The sequence below is a fragment of the Colletotrichum spaethianum genome (genome assembly GCF_022836535.1).
Source record: "Colletotrichum spaethianum MAFF 239500 DNA, contig47, whole genome shotgun sequence".
In the NCBI taxonomy this organism is placed as follows: domain Eukaryota; kingdom Fungi; phylum Ascomycota; class Sordariomycetes; order Glomerellales; family Glomerellaceae; genus Colletotrichum; species Colletotrichum spaethianum.
In genome coordinates this window covers 23,994-41,968 of record NW_026054817.1, presented here as the reverse complement: position 1 = coordinate 41,968, position 17,975 = coordinate 23,994, and the positions used below count along the sequence as shown (strand labels likewise).

The 17,975-nt window shown below is 51.4% G+C and overlaps 5 protein-coding genes and 1 non-coding gene across 6 annotated transcripts; 3 read left to right on the top strand and 3 right to left on the bottom strand.

Moving 5' to 3' along the window:
* Positions 1 to 233: 233 nt before the first annotated feature.
* On the bottom strand, positions 234 to 883 carry ColSpa_11486 (caffeine-induced death protein 2; the record flags this gene model as incomplete). The annotated part of the gene is made up of 2 exons (XM_049277698.1): positions 234 to 754; positions 817 to 883. 2 exons carry the CDS (start codon positions 881 to 883, stop codon positions 234 to 236), a joined length of 588 nt encoding a protein of 195 aa, XP_049133655.1.
* Positions 884 to 2,198: 1,315 nt separating this feature from the next.
* Positions 2,199 to 4,541, top strand: ColSpa_11485 (putative ankyrin repeat protein RF_0381; the record flags this gene model as incomplete). The annotated part of the gene is made up of 2 exons (XM_049277697.1): positions 2,199 to 2,604; positions 2,746 to 4,541. 2 exons carry the CDS (start codon positions 2,199 to 2,201, stop codon positions 4,539 to 4,541), a joined length of 2,202 nt encoding a protein of 733 aa, XP_049133654.1.
* A 1,302-nt stretch (positions 4,542 to 5,843) lies between these two features.
* Positions 5,844 to 7,676, bottom strand: ColSpa_11484 (uncharacterized protein; the record flags this gene model as incomplete). The annotated part of the gene is made up of 2 exons (XM_049277696.1): positions 5,844 to 6,668; positions 6,690 to 7,676. The coding sequence occupies 2 exons, from the start codon at positions 7,674 to 7,676 to the stop codon at positions 5,844 to 5,846; spliced, it is 1,812 nt and encodes a 603-aa protein (XP_049133653.1).
* A 670-nt stretch (positions 7,677 to 8,346) lies between these two features.
* ColSpa_11483 (heterokaryon incompatibility protein 6, OR allele) lies at positions 8,347 to 8,847 on the bottom strand (the record flags this gene model as incomplete). The annotated part of the gene is made up of 1 exon (XM_049277695.1): positions 8,347 to 8,847. One exon carries the CDS (start codon positions 8,845 to 8,847, stop codon positions 8,347 to 8,349), a length of 501 nt encoding a protein of 166 aa, XP_049133652.1.
* A 2,707-nt stretch (positions 8,848 to 11,554) lies between these two features.
* ColSpa_tRNA_303 lies at positions 11,555 to 11,645 on the top strand. Its single transcript is given in 2 exon segments — positions 11,555 to 11,592; positions 11,610 to 11,645. It is a non-coding gene; the product is annotated as a tRNA-Val (tRNA).
* A 4,234-nt stretch (positions 11,646 to 15,879) lies between these two features.
* Positions 15,880 to 17,694, top strand: ColSpa_11482 (non-reducing end alpha-L-arabinofuranosidase; the record flags this gene model as incomplete). The annotated part of the gene is made up of 3 exons (XM_049277694.1): positions 15,880 to 15,953; positions 16,009 to 17,335; positions 17,386 to 17,694. The coding sequence occupies 3 exons, from the start codon at positions 15,880 to 15,882 to the stop codon at positions 17,692 to 17,694; spliced, it is 1,710 nt and encodes a 569-aa protein (XP_049133651.1).
* Positions 17,695 to 17,975: the final 281 nt, after the last annotated feature.

Here is a 17,975-nt window from a genome sequence, read left to right as displayed (position 1 = left end):
TTCTGCTCCTTTTCTCCTTCTTCCAGGAAGTTCAATGTTCCTGAGCGAAACTTGCAAGTTCGTACATCGAAGCACCGGTCCCGAAACGGTTATGATTTGTAGTGGAATTACTTCGACGATTCTCTGACGTCTATCATTATTCATCTGGCGGTTTGTGTTACAGTGTTGGTACACAATGTATAGTCAATACATGGAGCTCTGCAGCTCCACCCAGGACATCAAGCCGGGCTTCATCATTCGTCTCCCTTCACGCCGGTCCTCCGTCGCCAACCCTCTAGAGCGTCTTCCCATGTGTCCACGGACTCGCCGCATCTCTGCTTGACCATACCCCAGGTCCGCGTCCGGACAATGTTCTCGACGCCTTTCTCCTGTCGTATGAGCATCGCCAGCTGCTCCGTCCGGGGCTCCCGTGGGAAGAACCTCGCCGAATAGGGGTCCAGACGCTCATCAACCACCCGCTCCTTGTCCTTGGTCTGCTCGATCTGTCGCAGCAGAGCCTCCGGATCGTCGGGGTCAGGACTAGTTGCAACAACCCCACAGTAGTGCAGGACCTCTGCGCGAGCATGCCATGTTGGGAACAGCGTCTGGTCCTTGAAATTCTGGCACGCCTGGGGGTCTATCTGTCGTGGGAATGCGCGCGGTGTCCGTTGTGCTGTTGACGCGGGGTCGAACCCGGCTCGAGCAGGTGTCACTAGCGCGTTGAGGTTTTGGGTTATTGAGTCGTCGATGCTGGCACGGGATAGCCTAAGAAAGTCTAGTACGACGTGTCAGATAGATGCCATCTTCCAGATGAGTGGACGAGCCCGGGAGACGAACCTCTCAGCGATCCTGTCGAGAAACAGAATTGTGGCGTTAGGTGCGGTTGGGGCGGCGGTTGGGTCATGATGTCGCCGAGGAGAGGATTCGAGGGTTTTGCGCCGGCCGCCACGGATGACGACTCTTTCTTCCAGAGTATGCCCGCCAGGTTGACTGATGTTGCTCGAAACTTTGGCTACAGTTCTTGAATGTTCCAGGGACGAATTTTGCGACTAGTGGGCGTCGAGTTTTGTGAGAATTCGAAATGGTATTCAGAGTGATGACCACGGCAAACTCGATTACGTCGACGGAGAGCTGTACTGTATGGCAAGCTCCAGCTTGGGGCATGGAATGCCTGGGTACTACTACTATGGTGGGCTGATGGATGAGCTCCGACTGGTCTCGACCGTGCAGCCAATGGTGTGCCAGAACAGTCAGGTAAAGTGGATAGTCCTCGGAAGATCATCGGAGCGGGACACAAGGCCCGAGTCTCACTGGTCCGCGCCTGCCGGGCGCGGCCCCAGACACCGGTGGCCCAAGCATCAACGTGGATTTCCAGGGATCACCAGCCAGTCTGCTGTGTCTCTCTTCGCTTCCCTCCCACGTGTTGCCGCTTTGACCAAACCCTTTCCGCCTCCGCGAACCACGCGAGCATTGATTCAAGCGACCTATGGTCATTTTCGATAGTCCCAGAAGCCACAAATGAACTCGATTCCTCGCAGCCCACGGTTATGTCAGGAACTCCCGTCGCCACTCCGTCACTTGACAAGCTTGACAAGCGTCAACCGTGTGTGTCCTGGTCTCAACCACCCCTGAACAACACACAGACAACAATCCTACTCAAAGTAGCTTTACACCCTCTTTCGGTCTGGTCTGTTCATCACATCCCTACCATGGTTATGGAGTCAAGTTATGTTTTACCCACAGTGAGCCAACCACGACCTCGCGTTGATCTCAATATGCCGTTTGAAGAATCGGCACAGACTTGTGGCTTCCTTTTCTATCCGTTTTCTTTTTCTGTCCTTCGACCAAGAATCTGGATACGCTTTCCGGGGGATGGCATCACGATCTCGCGCTAGTTTCGCCAACATGACTTGACGGGTCTCCAGGCTGCTGCTGGGCTTACCTGTGGTTCATCTCGCCAAATTTGCCTTCTCAATAGTTGCCCCTGTTTAGTATCGCGCCGACTACCCTATCGGGAGCGCGCCGTTTCGTGTTGGCTCATGAGAGGAGCCTGGGTCGTCGCCAGTCTGGATCCCCTGGGCTCGCGCAGCAACATTATCCATATTTTCTTCTCCCACCCAACCTAAAAGACTGATCTTCCTCTCGAACTTTGTTGGATTTGTCACCCTGATCTTGATGCCGTTTTGCACTCATGCCTCCGCCTGCTGATGTGTCCGGCCATGGACTCCCCGGGACGTCTGCCCGGCGCTGGCCTGGCCGATTTGATACGAACATCGCAGCTCCTTACTGACCGGTTCGCTCTTATGGCCAATAGCCTTAACACGGCGCCGGTCACGTTGGCTGCTGTGGCCAAGGAATGCCGTGCCGTCACGGATGCTTTGCGCCGGTTCAAGTACCTCCGCGACACAATCCCGGAAACATTGGTCTTTGACCCTGTTCTTCTCGATCAATCCTGTCATGACGCCTTGCACTCGATTTCGACCAGTTTATCGTCGCTGGACGTCTGCAGCACACGTATTCGCCCTGCGACAAGCGACAGCACTGTCGACATGTCGTCGGGTCACATCACCATCATTTGGAACGAAGATTCTCTAAAACAAATTTTACATCAGATCAAAACCAGTCGTCAATCTCTTGCCTTTCTCCTTAATTGTGTCCCAAGGTCAGTCGTGAGTGGCTTGTTTATCGTCTTGTGCTTACATTACAGACTCAGCGAACATGTTACTTCCAAAAATCACTCTACTTTTATGCACTCATCTCGTCTAGTCTCATGGGACTGCGCTATAAGCCCAGCGGTGCTCAACAAAGGCAGCCGATTGCGCCTATCAACCATTGGTCCTCGCCCGCGGCCGGATGCTTGTCCCGTCAGTGACCTCTCTGAGGTTCACTCAGCCTTGAAGCGACTCAAGCCGCCGCCGGGCACACTTTACCAGCAAAATGTGCGAATGACCAAGGACTTACACGACGCCATTGACCGCGGAGATGAAGCTGCTGTGGTGAAGCTGCTACTACAACGAATCGATCCAACTGCACCCCGACTCGGCTCGAAGCTTTCGCCTTTACGCCGAGCTCTCAACCGCCAAATCCCATCCCTTGTGACATTTCTGGCTATGGCTGGTGCAGACCTGGAGGACCGCGGCGATCATGACGAGACAATCCTAATCACCGCCGTCAAGTACAGGTACTCTGACAAGATCATTGCGCTGTTATGCGAACTTGGTGCGAACGTCAATGCCGTCGACAAGTTGGGGTGCTCGGCTGTTCACCATGCCGCCGTGTCAGCTAGTGAAGACGACACTCTCGCTGTTCTTGTACACGCTGGAGCCGACTTCGACCGCAGAGACTTGGGGACCCGAACGCCTCTGATAGCAGCGGTTCAGAACTACAGGTTCAATGCCATTGAGAAGCTGCTCGAGTACGGAGCAGACCTAGAGACCCGTCTGCAGAATGGCCGGACGGCGCTTCATGTCGCCATATCCATGAAGAGTAGTCCCATGACGGAGTTCCTTTCAGACCAAGGCGCTTACCTCGATCGACGAGTCAACGAACACACTGCCTTGACATATGCAATAGCCACGGCGTGTCCCGATATCGCGGAGGTGCTGATCGAGGCCGGTGCCGATATCGACTTGTCCAGTTCAAAAGGCAACTTCCCGCTTCTCGCCGCAGCCGCAGCAGGAGACCTGCGCACCATGAAACTTTTACTCTCCCGAGGAGCCAAATATGATGCCGTTGGCAGTGAGGGATATCTACCGATTCACATGGCGGCTCATAAGAACCGAGTCGAGGTGCTGCAGCTTCTGTTCAAGGCCGGTTCCCCGATAGACCCTACGACCGAACACGGCGAGACGCCCCTCACAATCGCTATGCGCTTGGGGTGTTTCGAGGCGGCGCAGTTCCTAATTGAAGTCGGCGCAGACGTCGACCACTCCGCACCCCGAGCGGAACGGATCATCTGCCAGGCGCTCAAGGCCGGCAACACCCGTATCGCAATAGCTCTCATCCGAGGGGGTGCGGACCTCACTACCCCTTTATTACGAAACGCCAGCATGACGCCGGTGCATCTGGCAGCTCACTATGGACAAAACGATGTCCTCGTCGCCATGATCAACGCCGGCGTTGACCTAGACACCCGAACCTGGCCTGGCTTCACGCCGCTCTTCTCCGCCGTGAAGGCGGGCCATATTCCTACCGTCCGCCTGCTCATAACTGCCGGTGCTTATTTAAGAGTCCGGTCAGCGTCGGGCGCGAATCTGCTGTTTTTTGGCACTGCCGAGCCCGCTATGATGAAGCTCCTGATAGAGCTCGGTCTCGACATCCGCGAGCGTGATCACTATGGCGCGACACCACTTCATTACGCGGCTTTGAAGGGCCACGATGCAACAGTGAAGCTCCTGCTGCAGCGGGGCGCAAGAGTGGTTCATGCGAGTGCCGTCTTTGAGACACTCCAAGACTACAAGAAGAAAGGCCCTTACCGCCAGGGTACTGCCGCCGGGCTTGCAAGGCAAAAGGATCATATCAAGATCGCTCGACTAATCGAGGGCTGGAAGTTCAAGCCCTGAGGGGCGAGACGCTACAATCAGCGCATACTCTCATTTACACCCCACAGACCACTCATAATGCTTTTCCTATCTTATTTACAGAGCTACCTTGGCATCAGAAGATACCCAAAGTCTATAGTCAGGCTCTCACTTACGCGTGTGACAATCGCCGCAGGCCTATACAGGCAGTTTTCTCAATCTAATACAGTATAAGATCTACCCCTGGTAGCTATCACCAGAATAAACGTTCTCTTTGCGTATATGTGAGGATTAGTACTACTGCCTTGTGCGGATCTCGCTACGGCTTGTGGCTCCTCAAACGTCTTCCAAATATCTTCCAGTCGTCTTCCGTGGTTTCAAATTTTGATATGTTCGGCCAATCCGGCTTCACTTTTCTCCACGCACGCACAAGCGATGAATTTACCGACTGATTCTCTTGTCATAGCCGATCCAGCTCCTACTTTATTCCTGGTTAGAAATGAAAGACCTTTGGTCGTTGAATTTGTTGATGAATTCTGTTCCGTCTGACCAGCCTTTTGCAACGTTGTTGGAAATTCGAATGCTTTCCTATGGAACTCTGAACTTGGTGTCCTGTATACTTGTTTCTCTGCGGGTCGTAACTGTAGCGAGCCCCATACACCGACCTATCGGCCAAAGACATGTACAGGAAGATCTTGGTTGACTTCCAGATCTGGCAGGCATCATATCCTATACTAGGCACCAGCCGCCCCTACCTGGACCTGAGTAATCGCCCGTCTCCCGCGCATGTGGGTCGCTCTCCACACACTTCATTCCATCAACCCCAAAGCACAGTTATACCACCAATAGGCGGGCCTCTAAATCTTCAGGTCCCTCGGAGAAGATGTCAGGGTGTTCGTGCTAGTGCAAACTCGCTGAGACATGTTCGCGCGCTTCCGTGTTTCTACCTCTCTCATGCATCTGCGCCTTCTGACCTCTTGGCTTCAGAGCTCTGGAGCTCTGAAGCTCCATGATCTGGGCTCTTCTCCTCCTCATTGGCTAAGGAAATGCTTTGTGTGGCCGGAATCAAACTACCTTTTGGATAAGAGTTTTTGGAATTCTTAAATTAGATAACTAGTCTTAGCAATAAGGACCATTATTAACTTTCTTCTCGAGAATATTCGACTCCGATTTATCGAGTTGAGTGAATAACTGAATAGAATTCGAGCAACAAAAAAGGGCGCCTTGAACTTGACACAGGCATTATATGAAAGAGAGAAGAAAGAAAAAGAACAAACGAGATTTGAAAAGCCACAAGAGAGAGCTACGTATAAGAAACGTGCATATGTATCGATAATTCTGTGACTAAAAATGCGGGAAAAAGTCAGACCACTCTGGGGTTTCATATAGTGCCGAAGGAGCTTCTCGAAGATTAATAAACGCCTCGACAACCAAGAAAACCCTTGCTGCTACAAACACAACCAGAATGGAAACGAGGACCACTGATTTCGCTCTCTTCATCCATGGCTTCTGATAATTTGCACCGGTCAGTCGAGCCCCTGGTGCTGCCCCAGAAACGAAAACATCGAACCACGGCCAGACTTGCCGCGCAAGGAAGAAGATCCACAGTGCAACCCCGGAGCATGCAATCACCAGAGACGCAATAAGCCACAGCTTCCGTTCGATCTGCGTTGGGAAGTGATCGAACCAGCCAGACAGATGTAGCCCACCGTACGCTGCCGCAGTGAGAGCGAGTACCGAGCGCAGGACATCGCGATGAATATTGACCTGGCCGAGACCGAGATTGGACAAGGAGGGGAAGTTGACGATGTGAGACATGAGGTAGTCCGTCTCCCCGAGGAAGACGCCCACAGTCGGAACAGAGGTGAAGTAGTACGGGGCGTATGCTGGACGGATGACACATTCGGCCCAAATGGCGTCTGCGGCTGTTGCTGCCTGCGCCAGATAAATTGGACTGACGGGTCTATGGGACTCCTGATGCTTTTGGACATCATCGAAAAGTCGTCGGCAGTAGATGGTACCGTGGCGTAGATTAATTCCGGTGTATGGGTGCGCGAAGTACGTTTGTAGGCACTCAGGCGCAACTGTAGGTTTGGACTGATCAATATGATACATGTACGCGCTCCGTGGTACCCTCTGTCTCTGGATTTTGACGGCTGCCGGTGATATCTGAGGTCGGAGATCACTTACATCAAAACCGAGAAATCTGGAGGGCTCTCTAGTGCCTGGTGACCCGATGGATAAATGCGTCGTGATGAGAACCTTAGCAGCGCGTTGGTCTCGACTCCCTTCTCGACTCCCTCCTTCTTCCGGCATATACATGAAGCATCGAATGTCGGTTACACCATTGGTAGCGCTCATGGATGAACACAATGCCATGAGCGACAAAACGTTCTTATTGCCTTCCTCCAGTATGGTTGGATCCAGAACATCAAGGGGCTTACTCCACCAGAGTAGATAGAGAAGCACGGCGCATGCGACGTGTCCGCAAGTGTTGATCTCTAGCAGCGATACGGGAAGCCTTTTGATGAGGCGGCCGATAACTTGGGCGACCATCCATCCAGCCTGGATGCAAACGATAGACTTGGCCATCCAATCTGCTTTACTTTTGTCCTGGATCTGCGATTCATGGATACTAGGCAGCTTGCCGATGAATGAAAGTAGTCGAATACCCTCCGGTGTGACGGTAACCCTCTCGGTTCCATGTTCTTCGTCATCAGCAGCGGACAAGTCGACAACAAAGCCTCCCATGACGGCGTAAAAGCACTGTGTCATATCCCACGTATGCCTTGAAAACCTCCGGTCGTCTCTTCCCTGTGCCCCATCTTCTTTCGCTACTAAACTCTGGCGATGAGCAGCATCCTTCTCGATTTCCCTCTTCAGCCATCGCGCGACAATGTATTGCGAGGCCGCCGTCGCGACGACGAGCTCCGGTGCGAAGATGCCGTAGAGTACCCACTTCGTCCCTTCTAGTGCCCGGCCCCGGACGGTGGAGCGTGCGGCGGGAACGTTGAGATGGAGGGCCGTCCAAACACATATTGTAAGCGTGAGAACGCAAGAGCAGATCAGTCCGAAGGTGCCTCGGCCGTTAGGCTCGGAAACCCAGCCAGTTGTAGAAGAAGCACCCGCGAATCCGAGAGTCGGGAGCAGGAAGATGGAGGCCAAGATAAGGATCATTGAAATCGCAGCTTATGGCATTGCATGTTCGCGAGCTACTATTCGAGTGGTTCATGGTGACCTAGTTGGAAAAAGAATCGTTTTGCGTGTGGGTGGGAAGTTGTGGTTTATATGCTGCCAGTGGCACCACCTTGGAAAGGGTGCGCCACGATGCGGGAGACACGGGAGCTGGTCATAAGCGCTGGTGTACTTTGATAATACTGCATGGAGCTAGAAGCTGAAGCAGGGCACCGCCACCACCAACCGGGGGCGATGAACCAATAGTGATGGTCACTGTTACAACCTGATAAGAGGATGATGCGAATCAGGCTTTGAAATGGAAGTATCCAAAGACATTCTCAAGCGAACCATCTAAACTGCCTAGTTACATTCAATTGCCTTCCACTTCTGGCAAGGCCAGACTATGGTTCAGTACAGCCTCACCACTCCTTATTCACCTTGAAATGATCTATCTCTGAAATACATTATGACACATTCTGCGACGTGAATCATCTATAACGGTTCCTGGTTGTCAAATTTATGTCCTGAAGCCGAGTACCATTCCTCCTAAGCCAGGCTTTTCGCTGTAGTCTTTCGAACACGAAAGTGTCAAGGGCTTGAAATAGACAAAATAAATCAGTTAGGCAAGAGACACAGGTATTATTTCAGGCTTTTAGCGCTCCTAAATACCTCATATAAAGTTGATCTGCTTGATCTTCTTGGGACCTGACATAATGTCACGATCCATCATCTCCCACTCCATCATGCCATTGACAAATGCCTCGCCGATCAATCTCCACAATGGCGTATCTTCTCCAAAGTCATCCTTGACTCTTCGAGCAATGACAGGTCTCCCATGCCCGATCAATACCATCACAGCATCACCTGGCTGAGTAAGAACAGGAGCCAAACCAAGGAGCCCTGAGTTCGTTGTGATGAGACGACGATTTCTCGTGCGTGCTTCCATGGCTTGACGGGCGGCCCGTGTGGTCATATTCTTCTTGTGATCCCAATCTTCTTTAGGAAAGAGTTCAAAGTACGAAGCCAAACGCTGATGTCCAACCAAGAGACCAGCGCTAGAGTTGATAAAATGCCAGTTCCTGTAAAAGGGCGATTCGGGTGATGGCTCGTCCTCTGAGATTGGGTTGACCTTGTCAGCTAGTGGTCTCTCGAAGATTCGGTTACAAGGCATTTGAAAAAGTACCCATACCTGGAAAAGCTTCATAAAGACAATCGAAAGATTGCTTTATGCCCTGCACATCGGCGCCACAAGTTAATACCCAAGACACCCGAGGTCCTTCTGTCAATGTCTTTGCAACCCGGTTCCGAAGCGATTCCATGTCTACAAAGTCATGATCTGCTTCAGGGCCGAACTCAGAGCTGGATGTGTACTCCCTCGCTGGTTGGACTATTCCCGTCTGAAATTCTTGGGCAAACCGGCTTCCTATTTCCATGTCTGGTTTGGATATTGCGCCAACGCCATCAACAATTTCTGCGATGAAACCGTAACATGCGAGCACATTTCCTTCTCTTACCCTTGGCTCCACATTGTGCCCGTCAAATATGAACCCTTGCTTGTTGCCACTTGCGTGCCAGTTCCCTTCAATCGTCCCGACACGTTGTTCTGGCGTTCTAGCAAGATATGGAACCCAGGATGGCAGGTATGTTCGATCAAGGAGGTTTCCCTGAGAATCCCGCAAAGGCATCCCACAACCATCTATCAACGAGAAAAGTTCGAGACTCTTGCCCTTTGTTATGCAAGCCGCTGCGAACTCTGTCAGAACGGCGGCGATGGGCTTGGTATAATCCACTGTGAGTCCGAGGTCTGGAAGTCCTGGAATACTGAGCAAGCCATAGACAGAATCATGGAGGTGATAGCATTGTGCTTCCGATGCCAGCATTAGTGCTCTTCGAAAAGCGGACCCATGAAGGAGGCCGTCATTCTCCCCGAAATTTGAGTAGACAGGCAACCAACTGGTGTCTACAGGAGGGAGACGTTTTCTGTGGCCGTATATCTCCAACTGCGCTATCTGGGCGACATGGAGTATTGACAACTCGTTCTTCATTTGTTTTTGTGTAAAACGACGGACTATCTCAGGCAACTTCTCTTGCAATACATGCAGAAATGCAGTGTAGATGAGTGCCCCATCGCGAATGTACCGCCATTGGGTGACGTGGGGGCCGCAGACAATGGGCATTCCCGCTCGACCCATGCAGAGCTCCTGTATGATCCAGAGTCGACGCCAGTAAGGCCGGTCAAAGAACTCGTACAACCGGAAATCGTCTTCGTTTGTGTCCAAGTCAAGTTGGGAGTACAACGCTTTGAGTTTATGGAAGCTAGTTCGCAGGCGGATCTGCGCCATCTGCCTCCAGGCTGTCGCCGTAAATGGATCACTTTTGTCGAATGTTTCGATATACTCAGTGCGGTACAAGGAGCTTAGCTTTTGGAGCGTATCGATGGCTTCGGAACTTCCGTCAGTTTCAGTGCCGAGCCATACAATGACGTTAGCCGCAAGCTTGTAGATCGAGCCCATCAAAGGAATTTGACTTGCTTTCTCAGCATCGTCAGATTGGTTGATGCACAGCGCGTCTATCCAAATCTTTCCACCTCGCTTGAAGTAATCCAGTGTCCTAAAACGGCGGAGGCCTGCTGCTAGGTTCACCCTAACATCAACCTCGGTGCCGTTTAGAAAGATGGAGGCTGTAGGTTGTTCCGGGCCCCAAGAATAAGACATAGCAAGATAAGAATGGGGATCAATCGGCTGCCTTTGATTTCTCGGCCTTGGCGGACGAAAGAAAGGATTGAGATCCTTTGTGTCTAGCCTGCCCTCTAAGGTGACCGAATCGTCAAGCAGTACGTTTTGACGAACTCTGTCATTCAACTCCGCATTTCGAATCGTAGTCTGCAAGTCTTCGATGGATAGCATGTTGGCCAAGTCGTTGAGGGGAAGTATGATTTCGTATTCGGGGTCCAGCATTTTTTCACCGCCAACTTGGGATATCGATTTCTCAGCTTTTTCCTCGATGATTGCGACATCTTGTCTGAATGAGCCACCGAAGGGCTCGTGAGGCGCATTCGTCACCTCGTCGTCAAAGTCAACACAGTTGGCTGGTAGCAGACTCGGATCCCAGTTTTGAGGCTCGGCTGGCAGCGTTGCAGTTTCAATCGTGCAACATATAGGTGCAGATTCAGGTTGGTGTGGTGCTAATGGATTTATAGTAATAACTCGGATTTGTCGTCCTGATATTTTCAAATTGTCGTAATTCATTGCAGTCACTCTAGAGTTTAGGTTTACAGTGCTGTATTGTTGTTTCTGCAATAAATCGAGTTAATCTGTCCCAAATGAGTTGGCAGTAGAAAAGAGGGCAGGCCGTAGGCAAAGTGGAAGTATCCCACTCTCAGCTACGGCTGACTTGCATGGAACTATCGGTTTGGGGACCATCGAGACTAACCGATTCCAACTGAGCTCCGCCAGTGATTCGCGGAAGATGAGGGCAATTGCTTATTTGCGAATGGTGCATTTTTCATTCATCGTTCGAGTTTTCAAATCAAGTGATATGTCATCCCACTGTCCAGCAAGCTCTATTCCTCAGGGTGGAATACCTCAAAGTGTAAGAGAGTAGCATGCAAAGCTCAATTGGCTCAATCCCCAGTGTGACTGGTTAGAACAGCAGGCGAGGTGGAGTCGAGCTCAAAACTGATTACCGAGAAGTACAGTTCCAAGATATCTCTCTCTACGGAATTTGCATGTTGTGGTAACTCCGTACTCAAAATCGCAAATTGTCGCCCAAGTCACCGGCTAACTTCGGACCGATAATTTGCATGAGAGGCCACAATCCACTCACGATGCAGCTGGCTCCTTAAGCTCAAAACGGTATTACATCCACCATCTCCCTCCGGCTGTGTGTTCTAGTGGATTATGATTTCTCGTTCACAAGTATGTGCACTTGATCCCGAGAAGGTCGCAGGTTCGAGCCCTGCCACGGTCATAGTCAATTCCTTTTTGCTGTTCTGCGTTATTTTCTTCCACAATCGTGCTGTGGAAGCTATTCGATGACAAGCGTGGTCTGGAATTGTTTCCCGGCCTCGCTTTGTTGGACTTTTTGGAGGATGCTATAATTGTGTTGGCATTTTTCTATTGATACTGAAAGACGGGTCATCTAGACGAAACCAATATTGCGACTGACAAGTAACTACGGAAATGTGAGGAGTATATGAGTAGGAGTAGGAGTGCGCATTGCTGGAAGGCTGAGACAGACACAGGACTCGCTTCAAGGATAACTGGGCCGAACTTTTGATGCCGGATGCCACTGGTAATCGGTGCATCCCTCGGGCAAGACTTCAAAGAAACATATTGCCCAAGAAACCATAGGAGAGTTCTCCCTGAAGGGACACGGAAATACTTTAGCAAGAAGACGGTTTTTATGACGAATCCCTGTACTGAAGACGTCAATACAGCCTATATAGCAAGTACAGCAATGACACCCGAGGATTCAACCGTAAACGGAGTTCTGGACAAGATCTTGTCTTGCAAAAACCGAAGATAGAATCATTCCAATACTAGTTCCCTTCAATTGTCTGCAGATATGTTCTGACGTACTGCAACGGATCTAGTTTTCTCAACGTTTAAGAACCGGGATTGTGGCACGAAAAGATATGAATTGACCCTGGAGCAGCTCATTTACTGCTATTGCCACTATAGACAGTGTCAACGCGCCAGAGCTGACCGAGATGTGTGATGTGCTTTTGAGTGCGTAATTAAAAAAGCACGTTGAACGCAATATCGCCGTTAGCGATGAGGACGGCGACGCCGTGCGTCTAGGCACATGCCTGTCCATCTGCTAAGGGCTAGGGATACCGTAGTAGTGACTTACAGATGTTGTCGTCGTTCCAACGAACAGACGGGAGTTTCGGCGTTGGATGGTATTACGGCCCTGGCAGTTCCATGGTTAAGATCGAACACCACGACTTCACGGCAACGTTGTCAGTGCAGACGAGCAAGGGAGCGACACAGCACGGGTTTGGTATGAGCGGCTAAAGATTCGGATGATGGATCGTACTCGGATGATGGATCGCACTTGGACGTTCGGAGCACTGATATTTTCGGTTAGCTTCAAAGATGGAGTGGCCTTTAGAAAACTGGACCCAGACACACGGAGGAACCATTTCAGATGAAGCCACTGTGGGACGGCCATAAGGGGCATCATATAGGGTGTGAGCTGTGACTATATTCTGGCTGTTGTTGTTTATTTATGGAAAGCTCAAGGTGAGCAGACCGCAAGCTCGAGGATATTGATCTAAGTGGGTAGCCTCGAGTACCAGCAGCAACCGCAATGTTTTTTCTGTGTAACGCGATCTTGATTCGAGCAGTCCCTGCAATCTTGGGAATGGCCCTGCCCCAGCCCGAGGCATTTTGATGACCGATGATGCCACCTTTTCGATTCACATTGCGTTCTAGACCCATTGGATCAGAGTGTAGCTGTTTACTCGAAATCGATCTGCCTAATATCGATCTAACTTCATTACTAGTTCTATTTTTATTTTTTTCAAAAGCGCATGAGGCTTGCAAAGTGGTTATTCATCATGATTCCCGCTGACATCAACCGGTGAAGTTGTTGCTTTTCCCGAAGACAAGAAGCTGCCAATGAAGGGGTTCTAACAAAACGCAAGCACATGCAAAGTCATGATCAGGACAATTGGCGATACTACCCTCACAGGCTGAGATATCAGTCAAAGTGGCCGTCGGATGGTACTTCGCTTGCGTATGCATGGGCTTTGCCATCGAGCGATAACATCATGCTATGCCGGTTCACCATGCGAGACGAGTTCGACATAATGCTCTTCCGAACCAGACCAGTAAATAGTACCTGAATTGAAGCTCACGTTGTTCACTTCTGATTGCTGGAGCATGGATCAAGCCGCTAAGACGACCATGTCTAATGTGGCTCAGCACAAAGTCGGACATGATGTAGCTTCGCTACCAAACGTGATGCAAGACGCCATCCACACAACGCGTGAGCTTGGTACCAGACTGTTCTGGGCTGAAAGACCGGCCGTTACATCGCACAGGACAACGCATAAGCCCTTGAAGAAGTCGGCATGATGACACCTCATCATGCAGATTGCTCATATCATCATATACCGCTGTTGGTAAGCGCGACCAGGGGCTGTTGATGAAAGACAAAGATTCGGGGTAAAGACCTTTTCGCAATTCTAGTTTTCTTCATGCACTTCTTAGTTGTTCCTTGGGGACAGATTCTAATTAGAGCCTCTTATCTTAAGGTTGATGTCTTTGGGCCAGCGGAGGAATACTTTGGTACCAACTCTAGTTACAGGAGCCCTTTTGTCACCCGTGTTGTTTCACACGCGCCGGTCAGCACATTCTACGGTTAAGTCTTACCGTTGCCTCTGGTCGCGAGCTAGACTCAATATTGTTTCGTGATGTAATATACCATCGTCGTTATTTACACCTCTCTAAAGTCGTAGTGAAGAGGAACATGGTATATTTCGAGATGACATGCGCAAACGTCTCCCGACCTTTTGAATGATACATGGTACTTTTCGCCGAAACGATTGTGCTTCATTCACGTCGTATTGTGAGACATCTACACCTTGCGAACTCGATCCACATCCAAGGTCTGCCTGCCAGGGAATCCCAAGCATAGTGAAGACTTTGGTGTCTTAATTCAGTTCTCAGAGGATAAGGACGCTCTGATGTGCGCTGTCAGGCTCTGTAGTACACTAAGGATTACGGCTCACCCCCTATAGCCGCTCAAAAAGGCCCCAGAACCTACTTTCTATTCAGCCTCCTATACGGCGTAGGCTCGGGCGCGGGCAAGCTTCCCAGGTCCCTTAGACCGAATGCTTCAAGCTTTGTGGGTAGAGCGCCTATTCTGCGGTTGTTTAAGCAACATGGTTTAGTAGCAGAACTAAGCGAGCGGCTCTTCCATAGATTTTCTTTAGCACACGAGCTATGTTGCCTGCTTCAGTGCCGGTGCACAAGGCTTTATCAAATTGTTAGCATGGAAATTTAACCCTTAGAATACACCCTGGACGGTGTTTGAGTTCATTTTAGATACAGATACATTCTAGGTCTCAGAGATGGAACTGGAGAGGGGATCATGGGCACACAGTATTTTGTGCTTTCTAGATCCTGGACTGTGAAGAAACTGTTACAACAGAACAGTAGCCCTACAGGGTTATTACCTATGTTGAGAAAGACTTTGGCCTGTTGATTAGAAGCTAGCACTAGCATGTTTTCCGAGAAAGGGGCGCTGATTCCTAGAACGTCAGTAACTCAACTTCGTCACTCGAATCCTCGGCATCAGTTCGATTTAGCCTAGCTTTCCTTACAGAAACACCTCGTGTGTTCACTGATCATCAGTTCTGAGCTCAAGATTGTATGCTCCATTCCCTCGAATTTACCACTGCTCCTGCCCTTCTTGTCATGCTTGTAGAGCCAATCAGTCAATCTTTTGTACTAATAAAGTATTGTCAGGAGGTGAATTCGGGCATATAAAAGCTTTATTCACGATACTAGGGATCGTCAATCCAGTATGCTTGGACACTTCAAGCCAGACGCAATGCTTGCCATGTTCGTGCCTCTCTACACCGCAACGCTTCTTGTTCTACGACAGACATGCCGATAACCCCAAGTGACCTTCAGTAATTGGCTCGCATGAACCCGTTCCTCCCAGTCTTCACCCTTATCTTCATTTAAGACGAAGAGTTCATAAATATTGTACTTCCGGAAGAAACTCATAACCCAAGAGGCCAGCCCCTCGCCTCGCCAAGACCGTTCTTGGGCGAGGCAAACGGTGCAAACCAATTCCGCCTATCACTTTGGCAGCAATGACGTGATCTACGGTACATCTCCTCTGTAGTCGAGGTGGGATCAGTCGCTTCATTCGGCAGCTCCCTTCCCCGCCTGCGCCAACCCCGCGTTGCACAACTCCCTCCCCTCTGTATTATCCAACGCGCATCAGTGGGTTCGCCCGGGCCCGAATGGCCGGGGATGGACGACGAAGGGGACTTTGGCATGAAGGGGGAAGGCGATGGTTTTCCGGCTTTGCTACTGAGCCGAGGGCCGTGTAGCGATGAGCATGATGGTGGTTTTCCGGGATGGTTTATAAAACATAAAACAGAGACCCTAGGCCCAACCGGTCGGGACTTATGAAACCGGCCGAGCTAGGGTGGTTTTCTGTCGAAAACTCGTCACTAATGATGAAGTTTCTTAACGGTGCAGTGCTGCTACTTGCAGCTGGCGTCTTTGGCATCAAGAACCCAGTCCTTCCAGGGTGAGCTCGCAGCTCCCTTCAAGTTGGACTTAGACATCTGACTAACAGCGTGCAGATGGAACCCCGACCCGGCAATCCTCCGCGTTGAGGATACCTACTACATGGCCGTCTCCTCTTTCACCTACTACCCTGGCATCCCTATCTACAAGTCCAAAGACCTTGCCAACTGGGAACTCATCTCCCACGCACTCAAGACGCCCGAGGTCCTGCCATTGTATGGCGTCTCCGCCGGCGAGGGCGTCTGGGCCCCGTCCTTCTCGTACCATGACGGCCTTTTCTACATCACCTCCATGACCCGGTGGGGCTCCGACCCAGACTCCCGCACCTGGCCGCGGATCTGGTATATCTCCTCCCCGGACCTCGTCACCTGGTCCGACCTCGTCTGGGCCGAGCCCTACGGGATCGACCCTGATATTTTCCACGACCCCGTCACCGGCAAGAACTACCTCAACCTCATGGGCCCAAACAATAACTACGACCGCCTCTGGGGCATCACCCAGTGCGAGATCGACCTCAAGACGGGGAAGTGCGTCGGCCCCTACCGCAGCCTGTGGAACGGCACGCTCCCGCAGCTCCCAAGCGCCAGGCCCGAGGGCCCCAAGATGTTCAAGCGCGGGGAGTGGTACTACCTCGTCCTTGCCGAGGGCGGCACGAGCACCGGCCACCGCGCGACGGTGGGCCGCTCAAAGTCTCCCGAGGGGCCGTGGGAGTCGTCCCCAACGAACCCCCTGATCTTCAACGGCGCGAACCCGAACCTAACAATCCAGTCAACTGGCCACGCGACCTTCACTGACACGGTCGACGGGGAGTGGTATGCGTCGCTCCTCGCGCGGAGGAACGTCAAAGGCGCGTCCCCGCTTGGGCGCGAGGCGTTCTTGGTCAAGGTGGACTGGCAGGACGACTGGCCGACGATGAACGGCGGGGAGCCGCTGTTGCTTAGCCAGAGCATCGAGGGGCCTGACCAGGACCTGCCCAAGCCGAAGTGGGTTGATGGGTTTGAGGGTCCAGAGTTGGGATTGGGATGGTACCAAACGCGGACGCCTTATACGGAGAACTTCCGTCTCAAGTCGGCCGGCGAGGTTGAGAAGAGCGTGTATGCCAACGCATCGGGGATTGTGTTTAACCCCAACGTCTTCACCCTCGGAGACCGCGACACGGCCGCCGCTGTGCTTCACAAGCAGACGTCGTTGAACATGACCTTTTCAGCGAAGTTGCTACCGACGTCAGCAGGGTTGGGCCTGAGACAGTCGGTGGGTATCTCGTCGTATCTCAGCGAGGTCAATCATCAAGACATTGGCGTAAGGGGATGCTGGAACTCGGCCGGGTTATGTGTGTATGTTGACCTCTTGCCGACATCCACCGGACCGGGAACGAGACCAAATGTGAGTGCTCAATCATGTCAAAAGGTCAATGGAAGTGCTGACCTTCATAGTCAACCGAGTACCCCCTGAACGAGTCCCGCATTCCCGCAGACCTAACGCTTCACATCCGCGCCAAGCCGCTCAAGTACTCCCTTGGATACTCGCGCGGCAACGCGAAGTCCCCGACATTGTTGAAGGAATTCAGCGCCAAGCAGATGGGCTCGAACCCTGGATATCCAAACTTTGAAGGATCCATGTTTGCTCTCTTCGCCAGTGGCAACGGAGAGCCATGGCCGTACGATGCTCCCGAGGTGGGCTTTCAGAGAGTCGAGGAGGTGTACTATGAGGAGAAGCTTCCGGATCATGACGACTGGAGTTAAGTTGATCGACAAGACGATGGCGTAACTAGCCGGGACGCTCCATATGCTCATACAGCGGTAAAAGAATCAAAGTATTATGCATCATGTAAATCCCTCACGGCCAATATGTTTGATTATTCTGTTTGCCCTGAAAAACCCAAACCCCCAAACCCTTCCGTCTTAGTCTGACGGCAAGCTGTGCCGGGGTCATTTACTCGGATAAACTACCAGGATGGAGATGCCGACGGAGAGAAAAAAGAAAACTGGTGCAACTCGACTCTCACGAATGAAACCGTCATCTG